A 25,003-nucleotide genomic window follows, 5' to 3' on the forward strand; every position below is an offset into this window, starting at 1 on the left:
AAAACGCCAGTGGAGCATGGCCACTTACCCATCGGGGAACCTGGGATCTCGAGGCTGATTTGTCATCACTTGCCCAGTGAGGATGGATGTCCCAGCCCAGACCCTTCTCAGAGCCTTACTGTTCCACAGCTCCCACCATGCATGAAGGCAGGTCCTACCCCGGGAGGACTGTGGAGTGACTGCCCATTATGACTGAGCCCCCAGGTTGATGGGGGCCATGGGTCATACTGAGAGCTCTTTCTGTATCACTGGACCGGGAAGAGTGGGGCTCTAACTTCATTCCCCCTTAGGAGCTGGATTTGGAGACTTCCTCACCCCCAAACCTACTTCTGCATGCCACATGGGGAAGGGATATTTACTCTGCCCTGCTTCACTGTAAGATCTGAAACCACAGTGTCTCAGATATCCATCCATACACCATGACTGCCTAGATGCCAGGCATCTGGCTAGCCAGGACCTGCTCCAGGATCAGGGCCTTGGACACGTGGCCCGACCAGAAGCCAAGCGCATGTGTCACAGGAAGGAGATCTTCTGGGTGTCATTGGCTGCCATGTTGGAATGAGGCAAAGTGCCAAGTGTGAGTCCAGTCAGTGTCTAGAGGATCCTGACCCATCTGTCCGCCCCGATCTCCTTGCTGGCTGTGGCCCTTCTTCCCTGGTGTTTGAAGAGAGCCCATACTTCTGCCCTTCATCATCACAGCCTCCCCTCCTGTGGAAGCCTGACTCAACTGGTACTTCCCCCATTCTGCGGCTAGAAAACTCTCACTTCCTCCTCCCTCTGAATCCCTGTGATTCAGAATCACTGCCTTCTGAGGCAAAAATCCACATCCGCTACCATCTCGTCACCATCTAGTTCAGCCTTCCCTCTACCCAGTCCCTCACCTCCTCTGCTCAGTCATTAACAAACCCTCCTCCATCCTAGACCTCTTCCTCACACTTGTCTATTTTCTCAGGGTGTCATGGTACAGTGGGAAGAGCACTAGATTTTGGAGCCAGAGGACCTGGGTTCAAATCCTGACTTTGCTAATTACTGCCCTATGACCCTGGACAAATCACTTAAACCTCTCAGGGCCTCAGTTTCCTTAATTGTAAAATGGGAGGGAGGGTAAGGTTGGACTACATGATTTCAAAGGTGTCTTTCAGCTCTCATCTGTTTCTTCATGTAATCACTGGTCTCACTAATAATAGGTGTTCCTCCTTCCATCATATGCCTCCCCGCAGCCTCCCACCACACTGGACCTGAGAAGAGGAGGAGGAGAAGGCATACTCTGTGATCCTCGTCGTTACTCTTGACTTTTTCTCTGCCACCATCATCACATGACAACCTCTCCTCCTTTAAGGCTCGCTCCATAGACCACCCGTGCCAGGTCCTTGTTGCAGCCCCCCCTTCCTTCAGGACCAGTACCTGGTCCACCCACAGTCTTCCTTTCCAACCTCACCCTTGCCCTCATACTTGGAGAGTTCGATAGACCTATTAATAGCCACCTGACCTCTCGCCATCACCCATGCCTGAGCTACATCCACCATCCTGCCCTCCCAAAGTCCTCTCTCTGCTCCTAACCATCTATTCCTCCATCTCTATCTCACTCTTTTTAAACCAGGGCTCCATAGCCTTTTTTTTTTTGCATGTGTATCCTGTGGACCCCTTTTCAGAATAATGTTTTTTAATACATAAAAATATGTACAATTACAAAGGAAACCAAATATTTTGAAATACAGGAATTGAAATATATTAAAACCAAGTCCACAAGTTAAGCTAAACCTGTTCTTTGACCTCATTGTGACCTGCAGTCCCATGATCCTTCCTTATCCTCCTAATCTGACACCCATGCTCGGGCTTCACTTTCTTTCTTCCAATCTGACCCATTTGATCACGTACTGCCATTCCCTCCCCTCCCTCTTCCTGCCTCCTCTTACAGCCCCTTATACTTTGTCAAACCCCAGCCCTGGGTTATCCCCACTATCTGCCTTCTCCACTCCTACTCACTCTCTGGTGAATGCCCCCTGGAGGAAGTGGCAACTTCTATTGCCAAGAGACAACTGTGCCAGCTCAAAACTCTAGAAATTTATCTAATTTCAACTGCTGTACAGACGTTCTTTTTTACTCTTCCCTGATTTTTCTCTTAAACTCCCTGCAGCAATTCTTCCAAAATTCTTTTCTCCAGAACCCCTCAAAACTATCACTTCCCCCATTTCTCTTTGAAGAGGACCTACCTCACTTCCACTTTGCTGAGAAAAAGAAGGTCATCCCCTGTCAACTCTTTTTTTCCCCTTATTCCCCTACCTCCAAACATCTAATCATCCCTTGTTCTCTCCTCCTTTGCTCCAGCCTGTGAGATCGGGGGGGGGGGGGCTGGCTTCTAGACAGAGCAAACAAATACTTGTGACCCCTGATCCCAGTCCTTCCAGTCTCCTGTGGGAGCTTACCCTTCCAACGATTTCCTTTTTCTCATCTCCAATCTCTCCTTATCTCTTGGCTCTGTATACATACATACTTCAGTCTTCTACATTCTTTCAGAAATAACAAGCCTTCACTTGACCCTCCCATCCACTCCAGAGCATCCTATAGCTTTCCCTTTTATAGCCGGATGCCTAGAAGAAGCCACTTGTGAGCTTCTTACCGTCCTTACCATCCATTCATTTCTCAGCACCTCGAAGTCTGGCTTCCTATCCCACCGACTGACTGAAATGACTCCCTCCCAGTTTACCAAGGCTCTCTTGATGGCCAAATCCAAGGGCGTTTCTTCAGTCCTCATGCTTCTTGACCACTCTTAGTCTGAACACTTTCAAGTACCACCCCCCATCCGGTATATTCTCTCCTCTTTTGGCTTCTGAGATACCGTACCCTCTTCATTCTCTTACCTCTCCAACTGTTCCTTCTCAGTCTCCCTTGCCATATCACCATCCATTTCTACTCCTAACTGTAAAAGTCCCCCAAAGGTCTGTTCTGGACGATTTTTTCCTTCTCTCTCTGCACTATATCTTGGCAATTTCTCTGCTCCTGTAGGTTCGATGATTGCCCCTAGGCAGATAACTCCCAAATTTATTTATCCAACCCTCAACTCTTTCTTGAATTCCAATGATGTATCACCAACTTCCTTGCTAGACATCTCAACCCACAGCAGCTGAAATTCAGTATGCCTCAAACAGAATTCATTGTCTTCCCTTCTGAAACCGATTCTCTTCCAGACTTGCCCATTTCTGTCAAAGGCAGCACCATCTTTCCCTAGTGGTCTAGACTTACAAGGCTGCACATAACCTCCTTCTTCCTTGCCTCTCCATCCAACCAGTTGCCAGATCCTGCCAGTCCTCTCTCTACAACATCTCTCACATGTGACTCCTCTCTGTTTCTATGACTACTTCCCTTGCTGAGGCCTTCATCACCTCTACTCACTGATCTCCCAGAGATCTCTCCCTTCTCCAGTGCATCCTTTACACAGATGCCAAAATAATCTCTTCCCCTACTTGAGAAGCTTCAAAGTCTTTCTATTGCAAAATACAGCCTCCTCATGTTGGCATCAACAGCCTCCAGAGTGTGGCTTGATCCTTACTCTCCAGTTTTATTTCATACCGCTCTCCTTCATGAATTCTTCATTCCAGCCAAACTGTTCTACAACCTGTTCCAGGGGTGGGGAACCTGTAGCCTTGAGGCCACATGTGGCCTTCTAGATCCTTAAGTGCAGCTTTGGACTGAATCCAAATTTTACAGAATCCATGTGTTCTATAAAATTTATTCTGTAAAATTTGGATTCAGTCAAAAGTCCACCCTTAAGGATCTAGAAGGCCGCATGTGGCCTCAAGGCTGCAGGTTCCCCAACCTTGCCCTATTCTTTGAACTAATTCCTTTATTCTGCCTCTATGTCTTTGCAAAGGCTGTGACCCATGCCTAGAATGCACTTCCTCCTCATTTCTACATCTTAAAACCAAAGGAGACCTGGAAATGACTACGGAACCTACATGAAAAGTGTCAACTTTTTTAAAAAAGCAAATGAAATAATGTAAAGTGCTTTAGAGTAATTAAAGAATTCTTACCTTCCTCCAAGACTCAATGATAGTACTGAAATCCACAGGTCTTCCCCCCACCTCGGCCCCCAGTTGTGACTGCTTTCTCCCTAGGATCACAAATGTTCAGATCGAAAGCACTGTAGGGGTCATTAAGTCTGAGCCCCTCATTTTAGAGAGCAAGAAACTGTCAGTGAGGTGATGCAGTAATAGAATACTAGGCCTGGGGTCAGGAAGACCCAAGGTCAAATCCAACCTCAGACACTTATTATGCGGCCCTTGGGCAAATTACTTGAACTATCTCAGTTTCCTCATCTGTAAAATAGGGATAATAATAGCACCTAGCTCCCAGTGTTGTGTGAGGAGCAAATAAAATATTTGTGAAGTGCTTAAGCTGAGTGTGCCTGCACAAAGTAGGTGCTATATAAATGTTAGCCATTATTATTAAGAACCTGGGGTGTAGAGCTGCTCGAAGTAGTAAGGATCAGAGCTGAGACGATGTGGATTTGCTTCTCTATGTTAATGTTCACACATTAAGATTATAAGCAAGTAGAGGGCAGAAGTGTTCTGCTTTTGTCTTGGCAACTCCAGTGTCTAGAGCACATAGTAGGCACTTTAATAAGTGCTTGATGAAATGGAAGGAAGCCCACTTGCTGTTTGGGCCCAGGGCCCAGGTGGGCTTCCTTTGCTGCCAAGCCCCATTCTTGCTCCATTGTTCTCTAGTCGGTACAATTCAGGTTGGAAGGAAAGAAAAGGTATGTCCTATGGAGTTTTAACCCAGACAGCTTTTGTCCCCTAACCCAGCTCAACCTTGCTGCACCAAGCCCATCCCTCCAAGGTGCCAGGCTAGGCAGGGTTTAAGGAGGACCCCAGAGAGTGTGTTCAGCTTTCTTGTCAACTGTCCTTATGGTAGCCCTGTGGTGTAATAGAAATGGCACGGGACATGGCCTCAGAGAACCAGCTGGGTGACTCCCCTTCTCTGAGCCCCAGTTTTCACATCTGTAAAATGGTTCAAAATTTTAGTTCTACTTCTAAACTCTATGATGTCACCTCTCCTCCTCCTCCCCTTCCCCCATTCCCCATCCTATTGTTCTACCCAGAAACTCCTTATCAACAAGCGGAGATGTTTCTGGTCCCTGAGGAGCCAGCAAGAGACCAGAATAAACCAGCGGCTTCCTTCCTGTTCCAGTATGCTGCCTGTTTCTACCTCAGAGGAACATTCTACAATGGGAGGCAGAGCTCATGCATTGAGCTTTGGAGGCCAGGGAAGCACCAGAGACTCAGAGGGCATGCACCAGGGCCACCCTCCTCCACCAACACCCACACAGGCCAGCCAAGTTTCAAGGAGGTCAGGACTGGGAGTTGCTTTGTACAGTGTCTGAGCAGCGATGTAGCTGGTGCCCAAGCTGGGCTCTCTTGTGCCCAACTCTGATTCTTCTGAACCTGACCCCAGACTGGACCTCAAACATAGTCACCCATCTTACCAATGACCTCGGGCACTGGGGGACCAAGAGAGAGAGGGTGGAGGTTCATTGGCCTCCACTGCCACCTGCTACACAGTCAGCTCCAAGCCTGTACCCCACTGAGGGTAGGGGTAACCTCCTCCTATTAGCATTCACCAAAGGACAAAGGATGCGAGTTTCAAGCACCGATGACCAGACACTCTCATTGCATTGAATCCCACATCTCTATTTCCTTCTTAATGACAAATGTCCCAGCAACCAATTTTCCTTGTTTGCTGACTGGTCAAGCTCTTTGGTGGAGGAGCTGCTAAGCTAAGGGAGGGTTCCAGCCAAGTTCAAAGGTTAGGTTGATCAGGCTGATAACTACAAAGTGGAATTGATCGAGAGAGCCATTATTCTCCCTGCTACGTCTCCCATCAGGGCTTCTTGCCTCAAACTTTATAAGGCCACAAAACATAGATCATGAGAGCTAAGAGGAGTATTAGAACACAGAACCTAGACTGTCACAGAATCTCAGAGCCGGAAGGCAACCTTGCTTGGCCATCAAGTCAAACCAATGCCTGAACATAGATCTCTTCTGAAACATCCCTGCCAAGTGATGGTCCAGCTTTTGACCAAAGACTTCCAGTGACAGGAAGTGACATCACTAGATTAGAAGCTCCATTAGGGCAAAGACTGAGTCCTATCTAAGCTTTGTAGCTCTCACCACACCCACCTAGCACAGTGTTCTGTCCAAGGTCATATGGTGAGTCCATGGCTGGACTGGAACCAAAGTCTTTAGCATTCAAGTTCAATGCTTCTCGCTGGGATTGTCTGAAAGCAGGAAGGAGACATGGAGGAACTGGGCCATGTCGAGGAGAGACATCGACACAGAACGAAAAGGCATAGTGATCAGGATCTGGGCAGCCCAAGGACACCACCACCACCACCAACAACTAACATTTATATAGCACCTACTAAGTGCCAAGCATGTGTATTATTTTCTCATTTGATCCTCACAACCCTGGGATGTAGGTGCTGTTATCTTCATTTTACAGTTGAGGAAACTGAGGCAAGCAGAGGTTAAATGATTTGCCCAGGGTCACACAGCTAGTGTCTGTGGTCTACTGCAATACCTTGCTGCCAGGACAAACCTTGCCTACTTCGCAGCTGGGCCACTGATGGCCCTGCACTGAGAAAGCGGACCAAACAATGTTCCTACTCATGGTAAAGAGTGTGGCAGGTTTGGGAGGGAGGGTCCCCAGTGTTTCACCCTCTTTTACCACACCACTATAATGCATTAGGGAGTAGCTCACCTGTAGACAAACCAGGGCAAACAAGACTATCTTCAGTTAAACTCCCTGGGCCTCAGTTTCCTTACCTGTAAAATGAGGTAGTTGAACTACTGAAGTCTCTTCCAGTCCTAGATCAATTATCCAGCAGATTATGATCTAGACCCTATGCCTAAAGTCCTTGATGTGTTGTACATAGACAGACCCTTCTATTCTCCATCCTGGTCTCTACTCTTTGGCCACTTCCCTGCCTCCCTTGGAATCTAAATCTCAACCCAAAGTTAGTTTCTTGGGCTTCACTCCTGCCTGGACATCCAGATACTGACTCTGGCCCTGACCAGGGAATCTGGACATTATGACCTATCCTTTTCAGGCTTTGCTACTTTGGTTGGCCTGGGCTTCTGAACCTACCACCTGATCTATTCCTTTAGTCACCATTCTTACTTTAACCTAGATGTAGGCTTCTGAATGGTCACTCTAGCCAGTCCTACACTAGGCTATGTGGGCCTCTAGACTTTCCCCTAGGACTGTGAACACATGGCCAATATCCCTCCATTTGGCTTAATCCCTGAGACTGAGTCCAGCTTTGACCACAGGATTCAAGATAAATTATATGTGCCTCCTCTAGTGCCATGGAACTGGCCACAGTCTCTGTATTGACCACTAGAGCCTGACATTGTCCCAAACAAGGAATCTGATCGGTCCTGGCATCTGGTGGTCCCAGGTAACCATGCCAAGAACTCTTCTCATGAAAACTCTTTAAGAGAAACAGGAGCTGAACCCATCCCTGGGCACCAACCTTCAGCTGAGTCAGGAGTCCTTTCTAATAGAGACATGCCTCATTTTATTGTGCTTCACAGATATAGCTATTTTTTTTTAAATTAAGGTTTGTGGCAACCTTGTGTTGAGTAAGCTTATCAGCACCATTTCCCCAACAACATGTGCTCACATCATGTTTGTGTGACATTTTGGTAACTCTCACCATATTTCACACTTCTTCATTATTATTATATCCGTTAGGGTGATCTGTCATCAGGGATCTTTGATGTTACTATTGTAATTGTTTGGGGGGCCATGGACCATGACCATATGAGACAGAGAACGTAATTGGGAAATGGTGTGTGTGTTCTGACTACTCCACCAGCCAGCTGTTCTCTCTCCCTCTCCTCTGGCCTCCCTATTCCCTGAGACACAACAATATTGAAATTAGGCTAATTAATAACCCTACAATGGTCTTCAAGTGTTCAAGTGAAAGGAAGAGTCAACTGATGTGGCAAATTTCAATGTTGTCTTCTCTTAAGAAATTGCCACAGCCACCCCAACTTTCAGCAACCACTACCTTGATCAGTCAGCAGCCATCAACATCGAGGCAAGACCCTCTACGAGCACAAAAGATTATGACTTGCTGAAGGCTCAGATGATGGTTAGCGTTTTTTAGCAATAAAGTATTTTAAATGAAGGTAGGTACATTGGGTTTTTAGACATAGTACTATTGCACACTTAATAGACTACAGTATAGTACAAACATAACTACATGTACTAGGAAACCAAAAATTTTGTGACTCTCTTTATTATAATAGTCACTTTATTTCAGTGGTCTGGAACCAAACCGGCAATATGTAAGGTATGCCTGTATTGGTGAGTGCCCTGCTCTGAACCCTAGCATTCCCAGCATTCAGTACAAGGGCAGCTTTCATCTGGTATAGAGAGCCTCCCTCCTTTCCTTCTTCCTCCCTCACTCCCTCTCTCCTTGTCTCCCTTCTCTTATTCCTTCCTTTTCCCTCACTCTTTCTCTCTCTTCCTTCCTTCCTTCCTCCCTCCCTCCCTTTCCTCTTTCCTTCCTTCCTTCTTTAATACCTACTTACAGTGTGTGTACCTGGCCCTTGGGTTTATGTGGCTATGTTGTAAGGAAGACCAGTGAGAATAAGACAGAATCCCTGGCTGCAGGGAGCTCTCACTCTTAGAACATAGAACATCAGCACTGGAAAGGGCTCTAATGCTATGACTTCCATACATCAAGGATTGGAGAATGGAGGCTCCAGCCTTCTTGTGCCCATCATGCCACTCTCCATTACCCTTTGAGTAACCAACAACTTGGATTCTTTGGCAAAGGAACTAACTTGGATTAAAAAAACATCAACTTCACACATAATCTGGTGAGGGAGATAAGACTAAAAAAAGTTCTGGGGGTCTTAGTGGAAAGCAAGCTCAATATGCTGGTTGATTTACCAGCCAAAAAACTTATCATGATCTCAGACAGCATTAAGAAAGGCATGGTGTCCAGGGCAGGGAAAGATGTCCTGTCATACCCCAGTCAGACCACATCTGGAGGGTTGAGTTCAGCTGACATCTTAAGGGGAAAAAAACCCCACAACAAAATTTCATTAAGTGAAAGAGTATCCAGGAAGGTGACCAGGATGGTGAAGGGACAAATAGAGGCTAGGGGAAGTGTGGCACAGTGAATAGGGTAGTGGGCTTTAGTTAGCATCAAGACCTGGGTTGGAATCTAGCCTCTGACACTTACTTAGCTGTGTGACAACAAACAAGTTACTTAGACCTGAACCTCAGTTTCCTCATCTGTAAAATGGGGATGATTAATTCTGTAGCGTCTACCTCACATGGTAGTTGTGAGGCTCAAATTAAATAATGTTTTGCAAATTGTAAAGCACTAGGTAATCTTTTTATTAGTGGCTATCATTATTAATTATTATTATTATGGGAAGGCAGGATCACGGGGTCTGAATGATCACAGAACTGACTGCTTCAAGGATCCAGGATTTCCTCTGGTCATAAACCCTCTTCAATAATGCTCATGAGAGTGTTGTTCAGTTGTTTCAGTCCTGTCTGACCCTTTGTGACCCCATTTGGGGTTTTCTTGGTAGAGACACTGGAGTAGTTTGCCATTTCCTTCTCTAGTTCATTTTACAGATGAGGAAACTAAGGCAAACAGGGTTAAGTTATTTGCCCAGGGTCACACAGCTAGAAGTGTCTGAGGTCAGATTTGAACTCAGGAAAATGAGTCTTCCTGACTCCAAACCCAGTGCTCTATCCACTATGGCACCAACCTGGCTGCCCACTTCATCAGAGTGACTAAGATCATAATATCTGTCAGCTTGGACCTGTCTGGGGGTGAGCCTCACTGCATTTAGCCAGCCTCATCCTCAAATGACAGGTCCACAGGCCATGGCTGGGCAGTACAGGAAGCCTCTCCAGGGTGGTGGGACTTGCCAGGACCTGGGCTTATCTGACACAGCTTTAAGAGCTCAGAGTCACCTCCGTGCCAGGATGAGACTTGGGGTGGGACTCAGATGGATAATAATAATAACTCACATTTCCATAGCACTCAAATACATAGAGAGCACTTTCTTCACAAACTCCAGTAAAGGAGACGGCTACAAGTATGATCATCTCCATTTTGCAGATGAGGAAACAGGCTGACAGAAATGAGATGATATTCTGAGAGCTCCCCAGCTAGTGTCAGAAATTGGGATTGGAGCTTAAGATTCCTGACTCCGTTCTGCCCTCCAGAGGGGCAGGCAGCCTGCTCCCCCATTTAATAAATATTTCACGCCGTAATCCAAAGACCTTAAATAATTAATGGGGTGGTGTAGCAGGGTAGGGGAGGCCTGAAGAAAGGGCACTGCTAGGCCGCTCTCTGACCACAATCAAATTCACTCCACTGCCCCCCTTTCCCAAATACTTTGGCCCCAAGCAGTGAAGGCCACCTCTGAGCCCTCTGGCCAGCCCAACTGGGCCCCTGTCTTTCTTCTTTCATCACAATCAGGTGAGGCTTGGCAAGGAGAGCTCCTATCAAGGCCAATTGAGGTAAAGGCCAGCAGATCAGGACTGGGCATGTCCCTTACTCTGAGGGGACCAAGGCAGTCCTGAAGTGTCAAGGCAATTCTACCTGCCCCAGCCCTATTCTGCTAGCCTAGGATTTGGTCAGTTCCCCCTATCTCCCAGCCCTACTGCCTGGTCTAAGACCTAGTGTCAAACGATCCTGAACTTCTTCTCTGGATCTGTGCAGGCTGCATTTCCACGCCCCCATCTCTGCCCACTGAAACATTTACCGTCCTTCAAGGCCCAGCTCCAGTGCCCCCTCCTCCATGAAGACTTTCTGGGTCCTAACAGTGGAAAGTGATTTCCTCCCTGAATTCTCAGTAGGCAAAATTCATTTGCCCGCACATATCTCATTTCCTTGTACTCCCCAAACATCCACCTATTCACTGATAAGGCCCTTGAAGTTATTCCATGCCATTTTGGTATACCCCCAAGCTAAGCATGGTAGGTGCTCTAGCTACATTCACAGAACCTGATTAGATTGGCTCAGTCAGACACCCCCTTTCCAGTACGAGAGCAGAACTTAGACAATCACAGAAGGCAGAGCTTATAGGGCTAGAGTGAATCATGACAACCAAGGTTCAAATCCCACCTCAGACACTCACTAGCTGTGGGGTGTTGGGCAGGTGGCTTGACCGCCCAAAACCTCAGTTTTCTCATCTGCAAAATGAGGATAATAACAGCACCATTCAATTCCTCAGACAGCTAAGACCATACATTGCAGAGCAGATGCCAAACTGCACTGTTGGAGAGAATTTCTTCACTGGGAGTTTTTTTAGCCAATGAAATCAGATCTAGTTAAAAAAAAATAGTACCTAACTCACAGAACTGCTCTAAGGATCAAATGAAATAATGTATGTAAGCACTATGGAAATGAAAACTTTTATTATTGAGGATCCTGTCTACCCCAACCATCTCATTTTACAGATTGGAAGACTGAGGCTTGGAGGGGAAGTGATCTGTCCAAAGTCACATAGCAAACAGAGGTAGGACTAAGCTTCCTTCCTTCTTAAGTCCATCACCCTTTCCACTACACCACACTGAGGGGAGGGTATATCTCATTAGAAGGGGTTTGATCACCAGGGGTGGGGTCTCAATAAAAGGCATTTCCCTCCCTCCAACTCCCAAGCTCATCAGAGGTATAGAGAAGGCTGAAAGGTCATCTCCGCCTCTTCTTCCTGCCACTCCTGGGGTAAGAAGACCAGCTCTGACCAATGTGAAGAATTCTAGGGCTGTGTTGGAGCCAATAGTTAAATTTTTAGTATGAGCATTTATTTACTCCTCAGAAATCAGCAAATGCTACAGATCGGAGTTTGATTTATTGTTTTGCTGATTGTCTAGACATAAGAAAGTGTTGGAGAAAATGTTAATAATGCAGGTTAAACTGTGTCATGAACACGTTTTCCTTTCCAGAGAGCTGCTCGTTAAACATTTACTGGCACACCCCTGGAGAACTCCCTAAAGACCCCAGCCAGACTCTGCTCCGTTCTTGTAGTGGCTTACACACGTCCTATTTCCCCACCAGCACCCCACTGTGGAATAGAGAAGGGCAGCTGGTCTTGGTGTTGGAATCCCTGAGTTCAAATCCTGACCTTGCTACTTACGGATTTACCAGCTTCATGGCCTCAGGCAAGTCATTGCCTCACACACAAGCTCAAGCTCCCCGCCCCCTCCTTTGAGCCCAATGATTGGCTTGTTTAAGTCCAAGAAACTTTCATAATAATGAATGCTAGCTTGAGGACTTCTCAATGTGGGAGCAGGGGGCAGAACCTAACTGCAGCTAGAGTCAGCTAGGAAGCACAGTGGTTAGAGCTCTGGGCCTGGAGGCAGGAAGACCCGAATGTGACCTCAGACACTTACTGTGTCTGAGCTCTGTGATCCTGGGCAAGTCACTTAACCCTGTTTGCCTCAGTTTCTTCATCTGTAAAATGAGCTGGAGAAGGAAATGGCAAACCGCTCCCGTATCTGCCAAGGAAATCCCAAAAGGGATCACAAAGAGTCAGACACAACTGAAAACTACTGAACAACAAAAATGTGTAAGGTGCTTGCCAAAATGCCTGACACATAGCAGGTTCTTAAGAAATGCCTGGTCTTTTTCCATCTTCAATCCCACTTAAGCGTTCAGAGGAGGAAGAGAGCACCCATTGTAAAGTCACGAGTAGAACAAGACAGGACCAGTTTTTTCCCCTCCCATCTACCACAGAAGGACCCCCAGGATGCAGATCCCTTACAGAATATAGGAAAACCTCTTTTCATTTGAAATGTATGTGTTTCCAGGGAGACTCTCCACAGTCATTTCTATACATCCTCCCTTGTTACCAAACCATTTCTACCCAATGGGGAAAGAAAATGAAAATCTACTGGGGCAGTGGAGTAAGAGGCCTTCAGGCAGAAGACTAGAGATCTATTGGGACCAAGTGTGTACCCCACAAAAGCTCTAGGGGCCAGAGTATGCAGGGAAGGCATTCCAGGAGAGGCAGGCCTAGGGGTCAGGAAGCCCCAGTTCTAAGACTGACTCTGGCATTGGTTTAATGGGTGACTTTGGAAAAGTTACTCTGATGTTCTGTGCCTCAGTTTACCCATCGGGAAAATGGTATAGAACAGAGACCACCAGAGCTGGAAGGGCCTTTACAGACCAGCTAATGACCAGGAATCCTGAACTTGCAGACCTGTGAACTTGTTTGAAAAAAAAAAGATTCTGATACCAATTTCAATAAACTTAGTTTCCTTTGTAATCCAAGGTAATCTGTTTTATGCATTTAAAAACATGATTCTGAGAAGGGGTCCATGGTCTGGCCAAAGGGGATCTTATGCTGCAAGAAGAAGATTAAGAACTCCTGGGGCTAATCCAACCCCCTCATTTTACAGACAGGGATACAGAGGCCCAGAGAGGAGAGCTAACTTTCCCCAGATCTTGCAGCAGAGCCAGGCACGGGTCAGGCGCGGACTCCAAGCCCAGGGTCCCTTCTGCTCCATCACTGCCTCTCCCACCTAACAGCCCGCACACGCCCGAGCCTTTTCCACACTCACCCGCAGCAGGTCAACAACACTCATCTGAGGAATGGTCCAGGCCCCTGGTCCTGAGAGGACAGCAAGTGTGAGGGGCTCTAGTTGGGGGGCAATCAGGAAACAGCCCCAATGTTTGAACGACTCTCAGCGTTCTGTCCAGGCAACAGGTGTTTGTTCTTTGTCGTTGCCATGGGCGCGACGGGCAGGGGCCCTCTTACACCTTTGCTGGCCCCTCCTCCGACATCTCCCAGCTGCTCCCCAACGTGTCAGGGCACTTCTTGTTTGTTCATTGGCTACCAGGAGCCGCGAGGCAGCAGGGTCTCTCTTTTCGCTTTTTCTAAAGTCCCAGGGATGACAGCGCATTGGCCAGCACGGTAGGGGGCAGTTTGCCTCCAGGGCCATGGCTACCCAGCTCCTGTCTCAGCTGGTCCCCCGGATCTAAGGAATGTGCGAGGAGAGCCTGGGAGGGAAGCCAGGACACCTGGGTTCTAACTCCAAGCCTGCCACTCACTCTGTGGGCAAGTGTCCTCTCTGGGATTCAGTTTCCTCATCTGTCAAATGGGGATATATCTTCTCCAGGATATTGTGAGTCTCTAAGGAGACTTAGAGACGGTGTGAAGGGAGAGACAGGGATGCAGAGCACGGGCTTTGGGCTTCCACCAGGAAAAATATTCCCTCCTCCTGAAAATCAGGGCTGTTTGGGTGGTGGTGCCAACTGCAGCCCTGAATGGTTAAGGGACAAACCTAGCTTTCCCTCCTCTATTTATAAGCCTGGACTGGGGAGACATGGCAGGGGTGGGGGTGGGGGAATATAAAGGGGGAACGTCCTTCCTTCTCATAATTCATACAGCACTATTTGTCAGGGCTAGAAGCTCAGAGCACTGGCCTAGTCCCATCTGCTCAATGATTCCCCATGTGACCTTGGGCAGGTCATTTCATCTGTATGGACCTCAGTTTCCCCATCTGTAAAATGAGGGACTAAATGTTATTTAGCTTTAAGGGCTGAGTTCTGATATTCTATATTCTAAAGTTCCCAGCTCTGACATTCTATGTTCTAAGGCTCCTCCCAGCTTTAACACAGTGTTCTAAGGGTCCTCCCAGGTCTGATATTCTGTGTTCTAAGGCTCTTCCCAGCTTTGACATTCTATGTTCTAAGGCCTCTCCCAGCTCTGGTATTGTGTTCTAAGGCTCTTCCCAGCTTTAACACTGTGTTCTAAGGGTCCTCCCAGTTCTGATATTCTGTGTTCTAAGGCTCTTCCCAGCTTTGACATTCTATGTTCTAAGGGCCCTCCCAGCTCTGACACTGTGTTCTAAGGCCTCTCAGCTCTGATATTCTGTGTTCTGAGCCTCTTCCCAGCTTTAACACTCTGTGTTCTAAGGGCCCTCCCTTACTGGCTCTTTTATTTTGTATTCTAAGGCTCCTCTCAGCTCTGACATTCTGTGTTCTAAGGCCCCTTGCAGCTTTGGCCCTCTATGTTCTAAGGTTGCCTCCAGCTCTGACACTGTGTCCTATGGGCCCTCTCAGCTCTGATATTCTCTGTTCTAAGCATCTTTTCAGATCTGACTTTCTTTGATTCTATAGCTGAAAGGAATCAGATAAAGAAACTCAGGGCTTATGGGGAGGGGGAAAAGAAAAAAAGGAGGAAGGAAGGAACATTTCAGAAGTCATTGTTCAGTCTCCTAGATTCCTTCAGAGAGGGGAATTCCCTGGAGCGCAGGATTCATTGACTTGGCTATATTAGGGGAGTGTTGGGAGTGTGAGTGTGTTATTCATTAAGCAGATGCCTCAATCACTGGCTGTTTCCTGAGCTCACCCATCTGGGCCCTCCTAAGCCACTACACCCATCCTGGGGCCCCAAAGGAGTGTCAGGTGAAGACACCTACTCAGACTCTGCCCACAGCAAGCAACAACTTGAAAGTTCATCAGATTCACACCTGGCTCTCGATGACAGGAAGGCAGAGCCGAGTCAGGAAGTGAGTCAGAGCACAGGCAGCAGCATGATGGCTACCCCCAGCTGTCACTAACTACCTCAATGGGGTTAGGAAGGCAGAAGGCTAAGGGTCAAGAGCTGTGGGGTGGGCCTGGGCTGATGGGGGAACCAGGAGCAAACTGTCCTACCAGGATGGGGGGGGGGGGAGGACACTTGAGTCAAAGCTGTTGGCATCATATCATTTCATCCTAGCTACTTACAAGAAACTTCAAAGCACCCTAATGGCCCTAATTATTATGGCTAGGCCCTGGACTACCCATTTAATATCTGAGAAGTCAAGGCAGCACCTGAGACCTGCCCAAGGGCAGTTGGGGAGGAAGGCCTGGGAAAGGCCTCACCTAAAGGAAGGCATCTTGACCTTGCTCAGGCTGGGTCATCAGCGGCAGCAGCTTCCCCTCCCCAGAACTTCTAGAACTCTCTGAATTCTGCCCTCCCTCGAATCTTTGCTTACATTCCCTCTTCTAGCTGGGTGGTGAAGTGGTTGGAGCCCTGGGCCTGGAGTCAGAAAGATCTGAGTTCAAATCCTACCTCAGGCACTATTAGCTGTGTGACTGTGGGCTAATCCCTTGCCTCGATTTCCCCAACTGTAAAATGAATAACAGCACCTGCTTCACAGGGTTCTCGTGAGGATCTAAGGAGGTAACGTTTATAAAGCATTTAGCACAATGCCAGGCACGTAGTAGGTGCTACCTAAATGCTTGTTTTCCCTTCCCTATCTCTAGGTCCTCCTTTCTCTACCTCTTCAAATCCTGTCTGTCCATTCTCAAGTTCTGCCCCATCCCCCAGGGAAGCCTTGTACACTAACCTTCCAACAGCAGCAGCAGGGCCTCCTAGACCAGGTTTTCTTGGCCAAGATATTAGAGTGGTTTACTATGTCCTTCTCCAGTTCATATTTTACGTATGAGGAAACTGAGGCAAACAGGGTTAAGTGACTTGCCTAGGGCCACATAGCTGGTAATATCTGAGGCTGGATTTGAACTCAGTTCTTCTGACTCCAGGCCCAGCATTCAATCCACTGCATCACCTAGTTGACCTACACTATTACACTAGCCTGCTAGTAGGTGGTCTCTTCTCCACCTTCTCCTCTCTGAAATCCGTCCTTCAAGGCTCTGCCAGACGAAACTTTCTTCCATACTTTTTTCCTGCTCCTCAAATAACCAAGTGAAGCTGATCTCCTTTGCCTGGCATTCACCACCTTTTATAATCTGGCACCCTACCCCCCCTTTTCCAATTTTCTCTCATATTATTCCCTTTCATGCATACACTCTCCACTTTACTCACTGTCTTCAGAGCACTCTTTGTTATCTCCAAACCTGGAATGCACCTCCCTCCCCAAGCTTCATCTGTGGAATAGCCTACCCATCCTTTAAAGTTCCTTTATAAGCTGCAAAATTACAAAACCACTTCCTCCAGGAAGCCTCCCCAGTTTTCCGTGCTGGAATAATCTAACCCCCGACCCCATCAAGACCTGGAATGGCACATTGGTTCAGCAATTCTCTTGCATTTATTATGTAAAATAGTGTATTATGAGAGGCAATGATTGTGCCCTAGTGGATGGAAGACCAGCCTTAGAAGCAGGAAGAATTGGGTTTGTCTCCTGACTCCTGGTTATACATACTAAGCAAGTAAGATCACAGGTAACGCCTTAACCTCTTAGTGCCCCAGGCAATTCATTCTCTAAGACTGTAAGTTAGGTCCTACTTGCCCGTATGCATCAGATGGGGGAAAGTTCCCTTGTTTGTAAAAAGGGAGGCTTGGGACTAAGGTTTGGAGGTCTGTTCCGGTTCTAACTCTTTGTGATTTTTTTCACCCCCAAGGGCACTTAGCACGAGGGCACCAAGTGGGTCATCAGCAAATCAGAGGGTAGAGGTTGTCTCTTTTGGACCAGCCCAAAAGTTGGCCCCAGGGCGTGTCTGAGGTGGAGGGCGGAGGAGGGCAGAGCTAGGGAGATAACTGGGACAGTGTGGGAGCTTGCCCGGGGGTCAGGACCAGACCTTGGGGGGCGGGGTGTATTGGCCCCAGACGAGGATTCTCTATCTGGAGAGAGGCTGGCGTCCGGCCCCATCTACATCTCCCAGCTCCAATCCCCAACCTTCCTGATTTGGGGTAAAAGACCCAGGAGTCCGAGGGACCGACCGACCCAGAGGAGTAAGAGCAGGCTGTGCTGCAAATCAAGGAAGGGAGGCCGTGTCAAAGCCCAGAACCCCCTCTTTCTTCCAACCCAGGCAACCACGAGACAGAGAGAGAAGGGCGCTGGGGAGGAAGCCAGAAACAGAGACCAAGATAAGAGATAGGGAGATTTGCACTGAAAAATACGCAGCGAGAGACACACACAAAGAGAGACAGAAAGAGAGAGAGAAAGGAAGGGAAGTGGGAGGGATGGAGAGCGAGACCCAGAGGAGAGACTGAGGGAGGCAGGGAGGTGGACGAAAGAGACGGAGATAGAGGGGCAAAGAAAAGAGAGAAAGGGAAGCCGAGGACTCGGGCGGTCTGGAGCCCAGGTGCCCAACCCGTGTCCCCGCAATTCCCCGTGTAACCCCGGGCTGCCCAGCTGTTTCTCGTGCTCCCACACTGATCGTGGGCTCCGGGGGCCCCGGGGTGCCGCTGCCGCCACCTCCTCCCGCGCCGGGAGCTCACCTGCCAGCAGGTCCGCTTCCACGTAGCTCCCCCGACCCTCCGGGAGTCGCCGCCGCCGCCGAGGCTCGCCTGGAGCGCGGGGGACACCCGCTGCCCAGAAGCCCCAGGTCCGGGCACCCACGCGAGGAGCTAGCGACGGGGTGGGATGGCAGGGGAGCGCACCCGGCAGTGGGACACTTGGCTCGGCCCGTGCCTCTAGCATGTGCGGCGGCTGCCGGACGCCTGCAGCCCGGCCCGGGGCCCCATGCACTGCCCGGATCCCGGAGGCCGAGGCCAAGGGGGCAAAGGGAAGGAAGGGGAGAGGAGGAGGGGAGAGGGGAGGAGGGAGGAAAATTCAAGCCAAAGTTTGCCAGTCCAGGAGGGGCGGGGCGAGAGCGCGGGGCCAGCCAACTGCTGACAGAGCTTCCTACGAAGCGACCAGTGGTAGGCGAGCTGAACGCGGTCCGGGGAGGGGAGTGTATGTGAGTGTGTAATTGTGTGTGTCGGTGTGTTTGTGTGTATGTCTGTGTGACTAGGAGGGACTGATCCTAGCCCTGTCAGCCCACGCCCCCGGTCTGGATCCCGGATCCCCAAGGTCCAAGAGGCCGGAGGGAAAGCAGGAAATGGGTAGGAAAGATGGATGGAAGTTGCAGAGAGGAAGATTTCTGCTCAACAGAAGAAAAAACTTCCCAACAATCAGAGCTGTGGGAAACTGGAGGGGTCTTGCCTCCAGAAGTAGGGAGCTCCCCATCATTTGAAGTGGATGCTGGATCACCAATTTTGCTAAATGCTATAGAAGGAATTCCTGCTTAGCGACAGGTTGGACTAGATGCCCTCTGAGGTCATAGTAATGGTAGGATTTAGAGCTGGAAGCACCCTTAGACATCACCTTGTCTAGCCAACCCCCTCATTTTATAGATGAGGAAACTGAGACCCAGGGAAAGGAAATCACCTGCAGAAGGTCACAGAGCAGTGAGCACCAGAGCCAGGGTTTGGACCCAAATCCATTGACTCCAATTTCGAGGCTATTTCCACCCCTATCTTTCCAAGTCATCCAGGTTCAAAACTTCTGTATCATCCCAGACTTCTCACTTTCCCTCCTTCCTTATAGTCGTTCAGCAGCCAACTTTTGTCATTTCTACTGCCATATCTCTCAAGTCCCTGGACAAGTCACTTAACCCTGTTTGCCTCAGTTTCCTCATCTGTCAGATGAGCTGGAGAAGAAAGTGGCAAACCATTCTGGTATCTTTGCCAAGAAAACCCCAAATGGGGTCACCAAGAATTGGACTGCACTGAAATGAATGAATGAACATCTCTCATACCTCTCATCCTCTTTTTCCAGCCCACCCCTCTAGCTCAGTCACCTAGAGACTATTACAATAACTTCTGGAATGGCTTTCCTGTTTCAAGTTGTCTCTACTATCCATTCCAATCCATTGCCCACATAGCTTCCTGAGTAATTTTCCTAAAGTGTGGATCTGACCAAGTCATTCCCCTACTCAATAAATTCAGATGGCTTCCTATTACCTCTAGGATCACAGATCTAGACATCTAGATGGAAGGGACCTCAGAGGTCTCCAACCCCTTGATTTCACAGATGAGAAACTGCCACAGTCTCCTCACTTTGGCCTTTGAAGCCCTCTACAGCCTGACTCCAGCCTACCTTTCCAGTCTTATTGAACAATACTTCCCTTACAGGTTCCTTGTGGGGTCATACATGCTGCACCATCTCTCATCTCTGTGTCTTTGCATTGGCTGTCTGCCCATGTCTAGAATGCACTCCCTCTTCATCTCTGCCTCTTAGAATCCCACATCTTCATGACCCAGATCAAGCTGGATCTTCTATGTAAAGCGTTTCCTATCTGCAGGTGCCCTCCCCATCCCTATCACCTTGTCTGATTGTGTTTCTACCTCTCCAGGCACACATTCACTCCCCTGATAGAATGAAAGTTTCTTGAGGGTGGGGACAGTTTCATTCTTGAACTTGTAACCTATCTAGCACAGTGCCTGGCACATAATAGGAGCTTAATAAATGAACTAATTAATTGTACTAGATTTGGTGAACTTGGGAAATACAGGTTCTGCCACTGAAAACCCTGGTGTTGCATCAACTTTTAAACTTAGAAAATAACTTAGCTGGCATAGGTAATCTTTGAAGGTAGAGGCATTGAAAGGCACAGTGAATAATTGCCATTCTCCCTCTCTCTCTCTCTCTCTCTCTCTCTCTCTCTCTCTCTCTCTCTCTCACACACACACACACACACACACACACACACACACACACACACTCAGAGTCAGGGTAATGTTGGAGATGGAAAAGATAAATTCCAATTGCTTCATTTTACAGATAGAGAAACTGAGGCCCAGAGTTAAGAAGTAGAGCCAGATCTCATAGTTACATAGACAGGAATTGGAAAAATGGGGATATGAACTCAGGTTTTCCAGCTTTAAGCCCATCAATGGTTTTCCCACTGCCTCTCAGTTCCTCTTGTGGCAGCCCCCTCTCCTAGCACCCCACATTCCAAGACATAGCCGCTCTCCCATTTGTAGAGTCATTGAATGTGAGAGCTGGAAGAGACTTCAAAAGCTTCCTAGTCCACCAGTACCCCTTTTGTAGATGAGGCAGCTGAGGCTTAGGGAAATGACCTGCCCAAGGCAACATGAGCCAGTGGCAGAGCTGGAATCCAGCCATGCCCTCTGATCCCCAGGCCAGGGCTGTATCCACCACTGGTACTAGCGACAATCAATCAATTAAAATATGGAATGAGGTCCTGCTTCATGCTGGTGATGAGTTAATAAAGACCTCTCTTCTTCCTGTCCCAAAGATAGAGGGTATGAACCAAGCCATCCATATCTCCCCCAACACACACACACACACACACACACACACGCACACACGCATGCATGCACGCACACCCACACCTGTTTTGTCCCAGATGAAAAGATTCCCAGCCATCTCTCTTAGAGTAGATGATGTCTAAGGGCCCTTCCAGTTTGGAATTCAATTTTCCAGGTGTTTTTTTTTTAGTTTTCTAGAATTCCATTGTTCTTTAGACTAACAGGAAACAGATCTAGCAGGTAATCAGACTCCATCATCTTATTACCAGGTTCATACAGTCCTCTTCCCCCACCATCACCATCCTGGTTCCCCCATCCTCTCTCTCTATGGGGTCAAGTAGCGCAGTGACGTTCTATAGGGATCCTTTGGGGGAAACAGTTACATGTTTATTCAAACTCCTTTGCTTTGATTCAGCAACTGGTTCAAGGATATTATTGTCAGGTTGGTGAGGAAGGGGGGATGGGTGGGAAAAGAGTAGCTGATCCAGATGTGGCTTTCTTGTTACTTTGACCAGAGGAGGATGCAGCTGCTGTTTTTAGGAAAACAGCTGTGATCCTGCCCACAGTACTCTATGAGGTATTTGTTTCCTCCCAAGGAATGACCTAGATCCTGTGCTGAATGGGTCATTCCTCCCTCACCTTTCAAATCCCACCCATCATCCAAAGTCCAACTCAAGTGGGCTTCCTTTGTGAAGCCTTCCCTAGACAGTCAGCAAAAGTGTGGTTAAGAAGAGACCTGGGTTTGGAATCAAATGACCTAGGTTTGTGTCATTTAACCTCTCAGGGCCTCAGTTTTCTGATCTGTATGTGACACCCTCTCTGGGATAACCCACCAACTTGCACTGAAAGGTCAGATCCCCAGAGGGGTGACTACTCCAAGTCCACTCTACTAAAATTCTATAGCTTTCTGGTCCCTATTCTTTCATCTACCTCTACTCTTGGTAGCCAGGGAACACGGTTAGCTCAGGACATGGACATTGTACTCAGATAGCATGAGTCTGCCCCATAAGCCTGGGGCTTACTCTCCTGCAGATACACATAGCATCAGGTGGAAGAGTAGACATATATGGAGAATTCACTCAATACTCGCTCTCTACAGCTACACCCTTTCCCCTGGATGGTGCCATGTACTTCTATTGCAAGATGCCATTGCTTAGGAGAAAGGGTGAGGAGAGAGGAGTCCCAAGAAGCCTATAGCACCCAGTATTTACTACATAGTCCCCTGTTCCAGTACTACCCACGGCTGACCCTGCTAAGCCTCTGAGATCAGACAAGACTAGGCTCATTCAGAGTGGTATGACTCCTTTTTTGTAATTAATTTATTTTGAATGACCAGCAATCACTTCCATAAGCTTCTGAGCTTCAAATTTTTCTCCTCCTCCCTCTCCACCTCCCTCCCCAAGAGGGCACGCAATCTGATATAGGCTCTACATGCACATTCCTATTAAACATATTTTCACGTTGGTGATGTTGTAGGTAAGAATTAGAGCCAATAGGAAGAAAGAATGGTGTGACTCTTACATCTCATTGTACTCCATACACACTGCAATTTCTTCAAATGTATTGGAAGGACTCTTGATCACACTCCTTCCCAATCACCCCTCTGCTATATGTAAAATTAAAAGGATAGACCAGAGTAGGGGCTCTTTCCCTTTTTGAATCATGAACCCCTTTGACAGTCTGGTGGAACCCTATAGATCCCTTCTCAGATTATGTTTTGTTTTGTTTTTTGGTAGGCAATGGGGTTAAGTGACTTGCCCAGGGTCACACAGCTAGTAAGTTTCAAATGTCAGAGGCCAGGTTTGAAGTCAGGTCCTCCTGACTCCAGGGCTGGTGCTCTATCCACCAGACCACCCAGCTACCCCAGAGTTATGTTTTTAAATACATAAAATACATCCAATTACAAAGGAATCCTGTTACACTGAAATACAGCAATCAAAAATTTTTTAAAACAATTCAAACCCCAAATGAGTCGAAAACAACTGAAAAACAAGAAAACCTCCATTCTGCAAGATTGCAGTGTTTGCATTGCTCATATCAAAAGACACAGGAACTTGGCCAGTTACTGAAGTAACTGGATCCCCTCTTTCTTCCTTGGGGCCTGCCCTTCCCCTGTCCCCCTGCCTCACACAGAGGTCATCCAGACCTTGGATCTGGAGGTAGGGGACCCTGGGACCCTGGCCCTTTCCTCCCCTCCTCACCCACCTTAGCAGGCCTGAGATTTGTTTCCTTTCTTCCTCTCTTTGGGGTGGGGTCAGGTAGGATGGGTGGTCTGGGCCTGGGTAGGAGGGAGCTGGGTTAACTGCCCTCTGCCAGGGTGGAGGGGAATAACAGGGTAGAGTATTTGGGCTTCCTTACTAATTGTGTTTGATTAATGAGTGTTGGGTAATCAAGAGGGCCCTCTGGACAGGTAGGAGACAGAGGAGAGATAGTGATGCCCATAATCAGTCCGAAGTGGTGGTGAAATAGATTGAGCGCTAGTCAGGAAGACCTGAATTCAAATTCAGCCCCAGACACTTATGAGTTGTATGATCTTGGGCAAATCAGTGTCTGCCTCAGTATCTTTATCTGGAAAATAGGGATAATAATAGCAGCTATCTACCAGGATTTTGTGAGAATAAAATGAGACGTTACTAGTAAAATGCCCTGCAAACCTTAAAGCACTGTATAAATGCTAGCTGAAAGTATAGGGGGTATACAGGGAGCATTAGCCCTCTGGTGTGAGGGCTTGCTGAGCCCTTTCCATGGCTGCTCATTCATCTTGGGTGTCCACCTGCCACCCAATTCTCACCTGTGGCTCCAAGAAGCTGTAGCCTGAGCAGTGACCACACCCCTGTAAAACTATCTCAACAGATGGGCTAAACCAAATTCAGGGTAACCATTAGACCTCACACCCATTGGTGAGTTAGGGGGGTGTCTACCCCAAGCACGTGAAGACTTCCCCTGCTGGAATGGGCAGATGAGAACAATTTGGTCTAATGTCCATGAAGGCGGCTGGAGCAGGCATGGTGGAGGGGTTCGACTCTAAGCTCTAAGCCTTAGAGTTTGACCAGACCTCAAAGACGCCGAGGTCATCCGTTACATCCCAGGTCATTGCCAGTCCTCTTGACTTTTGTCTTGCCACTGGACTGTGATGACTGGAAGAGAGAGTGAGGCTGAGGACTTTGTGCCGCTCTGCCTCACTTAAATCCAATTCATGCACAAGTCAAGACATCACCCCATAATGTCACCGGTCCACTTCAAAAATGAACCACCTATGCTAGCTATTATTATCACTTTTCTATGGTGATCTAGAAAGTACTTCCCTCATAAGCACCCTCATGAGAGAGAGTGTATGGGAGAATTATTACCATGTTATTCCAGGGGAATTAGGTAAGATAAGAAGTATGTTATCCTCATTTTACAGAGGAGGAAAATGAGTCTCACAGAAGAAAAATGCATTGGCCACATTCATGCAGCTTTCAAGTGTTGGAGCCAGCTCTGAAAACTCAGGTCTCCTTGTCTCCAAGTCCAGGAGTCAGAGGTCACTCACGATTGGGACCCAGGTGGCTACTTCTCTAAGAGGTCAGAGGGTTAAAGTTGCTCCTGGAGGCAGCAGCCATGGTTTTAGTCATCTTGTTATCTGGGAGGTAAAGAAGGAGAATGTGAAATTCTTGGCCCCTGGGCTGATGGTGCCTATAAGCTTTGTCTACGTGAATAATTTGCATGGCTTTTTCTAGTGCCTAAGAGAATTGAGTAATGGGAGAGACTTGCAGCCACTGGGTGATTCCTTCAAAGGAATGGTGTTACACCTTCTTGTAGGGATCATTCAAAGGGCACCAAGCCCGGAGGCAAACACAGGTCACCCTGACTGTGTGGCAGTGGGAAGAAGGAGGGTGTCAATTAGTCAGTCAACAAGAATTTCATTTCCCGAGTCAAATCCAGACAAAGGGTGCTTTTGGTGAAGAGAAACGCCAAGTTTGGAATTCATTCAG

At 47.9% G+C, this 25,003-nt stretch overlaps 1 protein-coding gene across 3 annotated transcripts in view; it reads right to left on the reverse strand.

Moving 5' to 3' along the window:
• TNFAIP8L1 (TNF alpha induced protein 8 like 1) overlaps positions 1-18,577 on the reverse strand; it is a 30,713-nt gene extending 12,136 nt beyond the window's left edge. Inside the window, exon 1 of one of the 3 annotated variants that reach the window (XM_020971340.2) lies at positions 18,213-18,577. In XM_020971340.2, coding sequence (XP_020826999.1) covers positions 18,213-18,414 — 202 coding nt within the window. In that variant the 5' untranslated portion in view covers positions 18,415-18,577. Of the gene's footprint in view, positions 1-4,031; positions 4,103-13,605; positions 14,196-18,212 lie in introns of those variants that run through there. The other 2 variants (XM_020971341.2, XM_020971342.2) reach the window with 2 other exon arrangements.
• Positions 18,578-25,003: the final 6,426 nt, after the last annotated feature.

This window comes from Phascolarctos cinereus, unplaced genomic scaffold (genome assembly GCF_003287225.1).
Source record: "Phascolarctos cinereus isolate Bilbo 61053 unplaced genomic scaffold, phaCin_HiC Scaffold_4;HRSCAF=312, whole genome shotgun sequence".
In the NCBI taxonomy this organism is placed as follows: Eukaryota; Metazoa; Chordata; class Mammalia; order Diprotodontia; family Phascolarctidae; genus Phascolarctos; species Phascolarctos cinereus.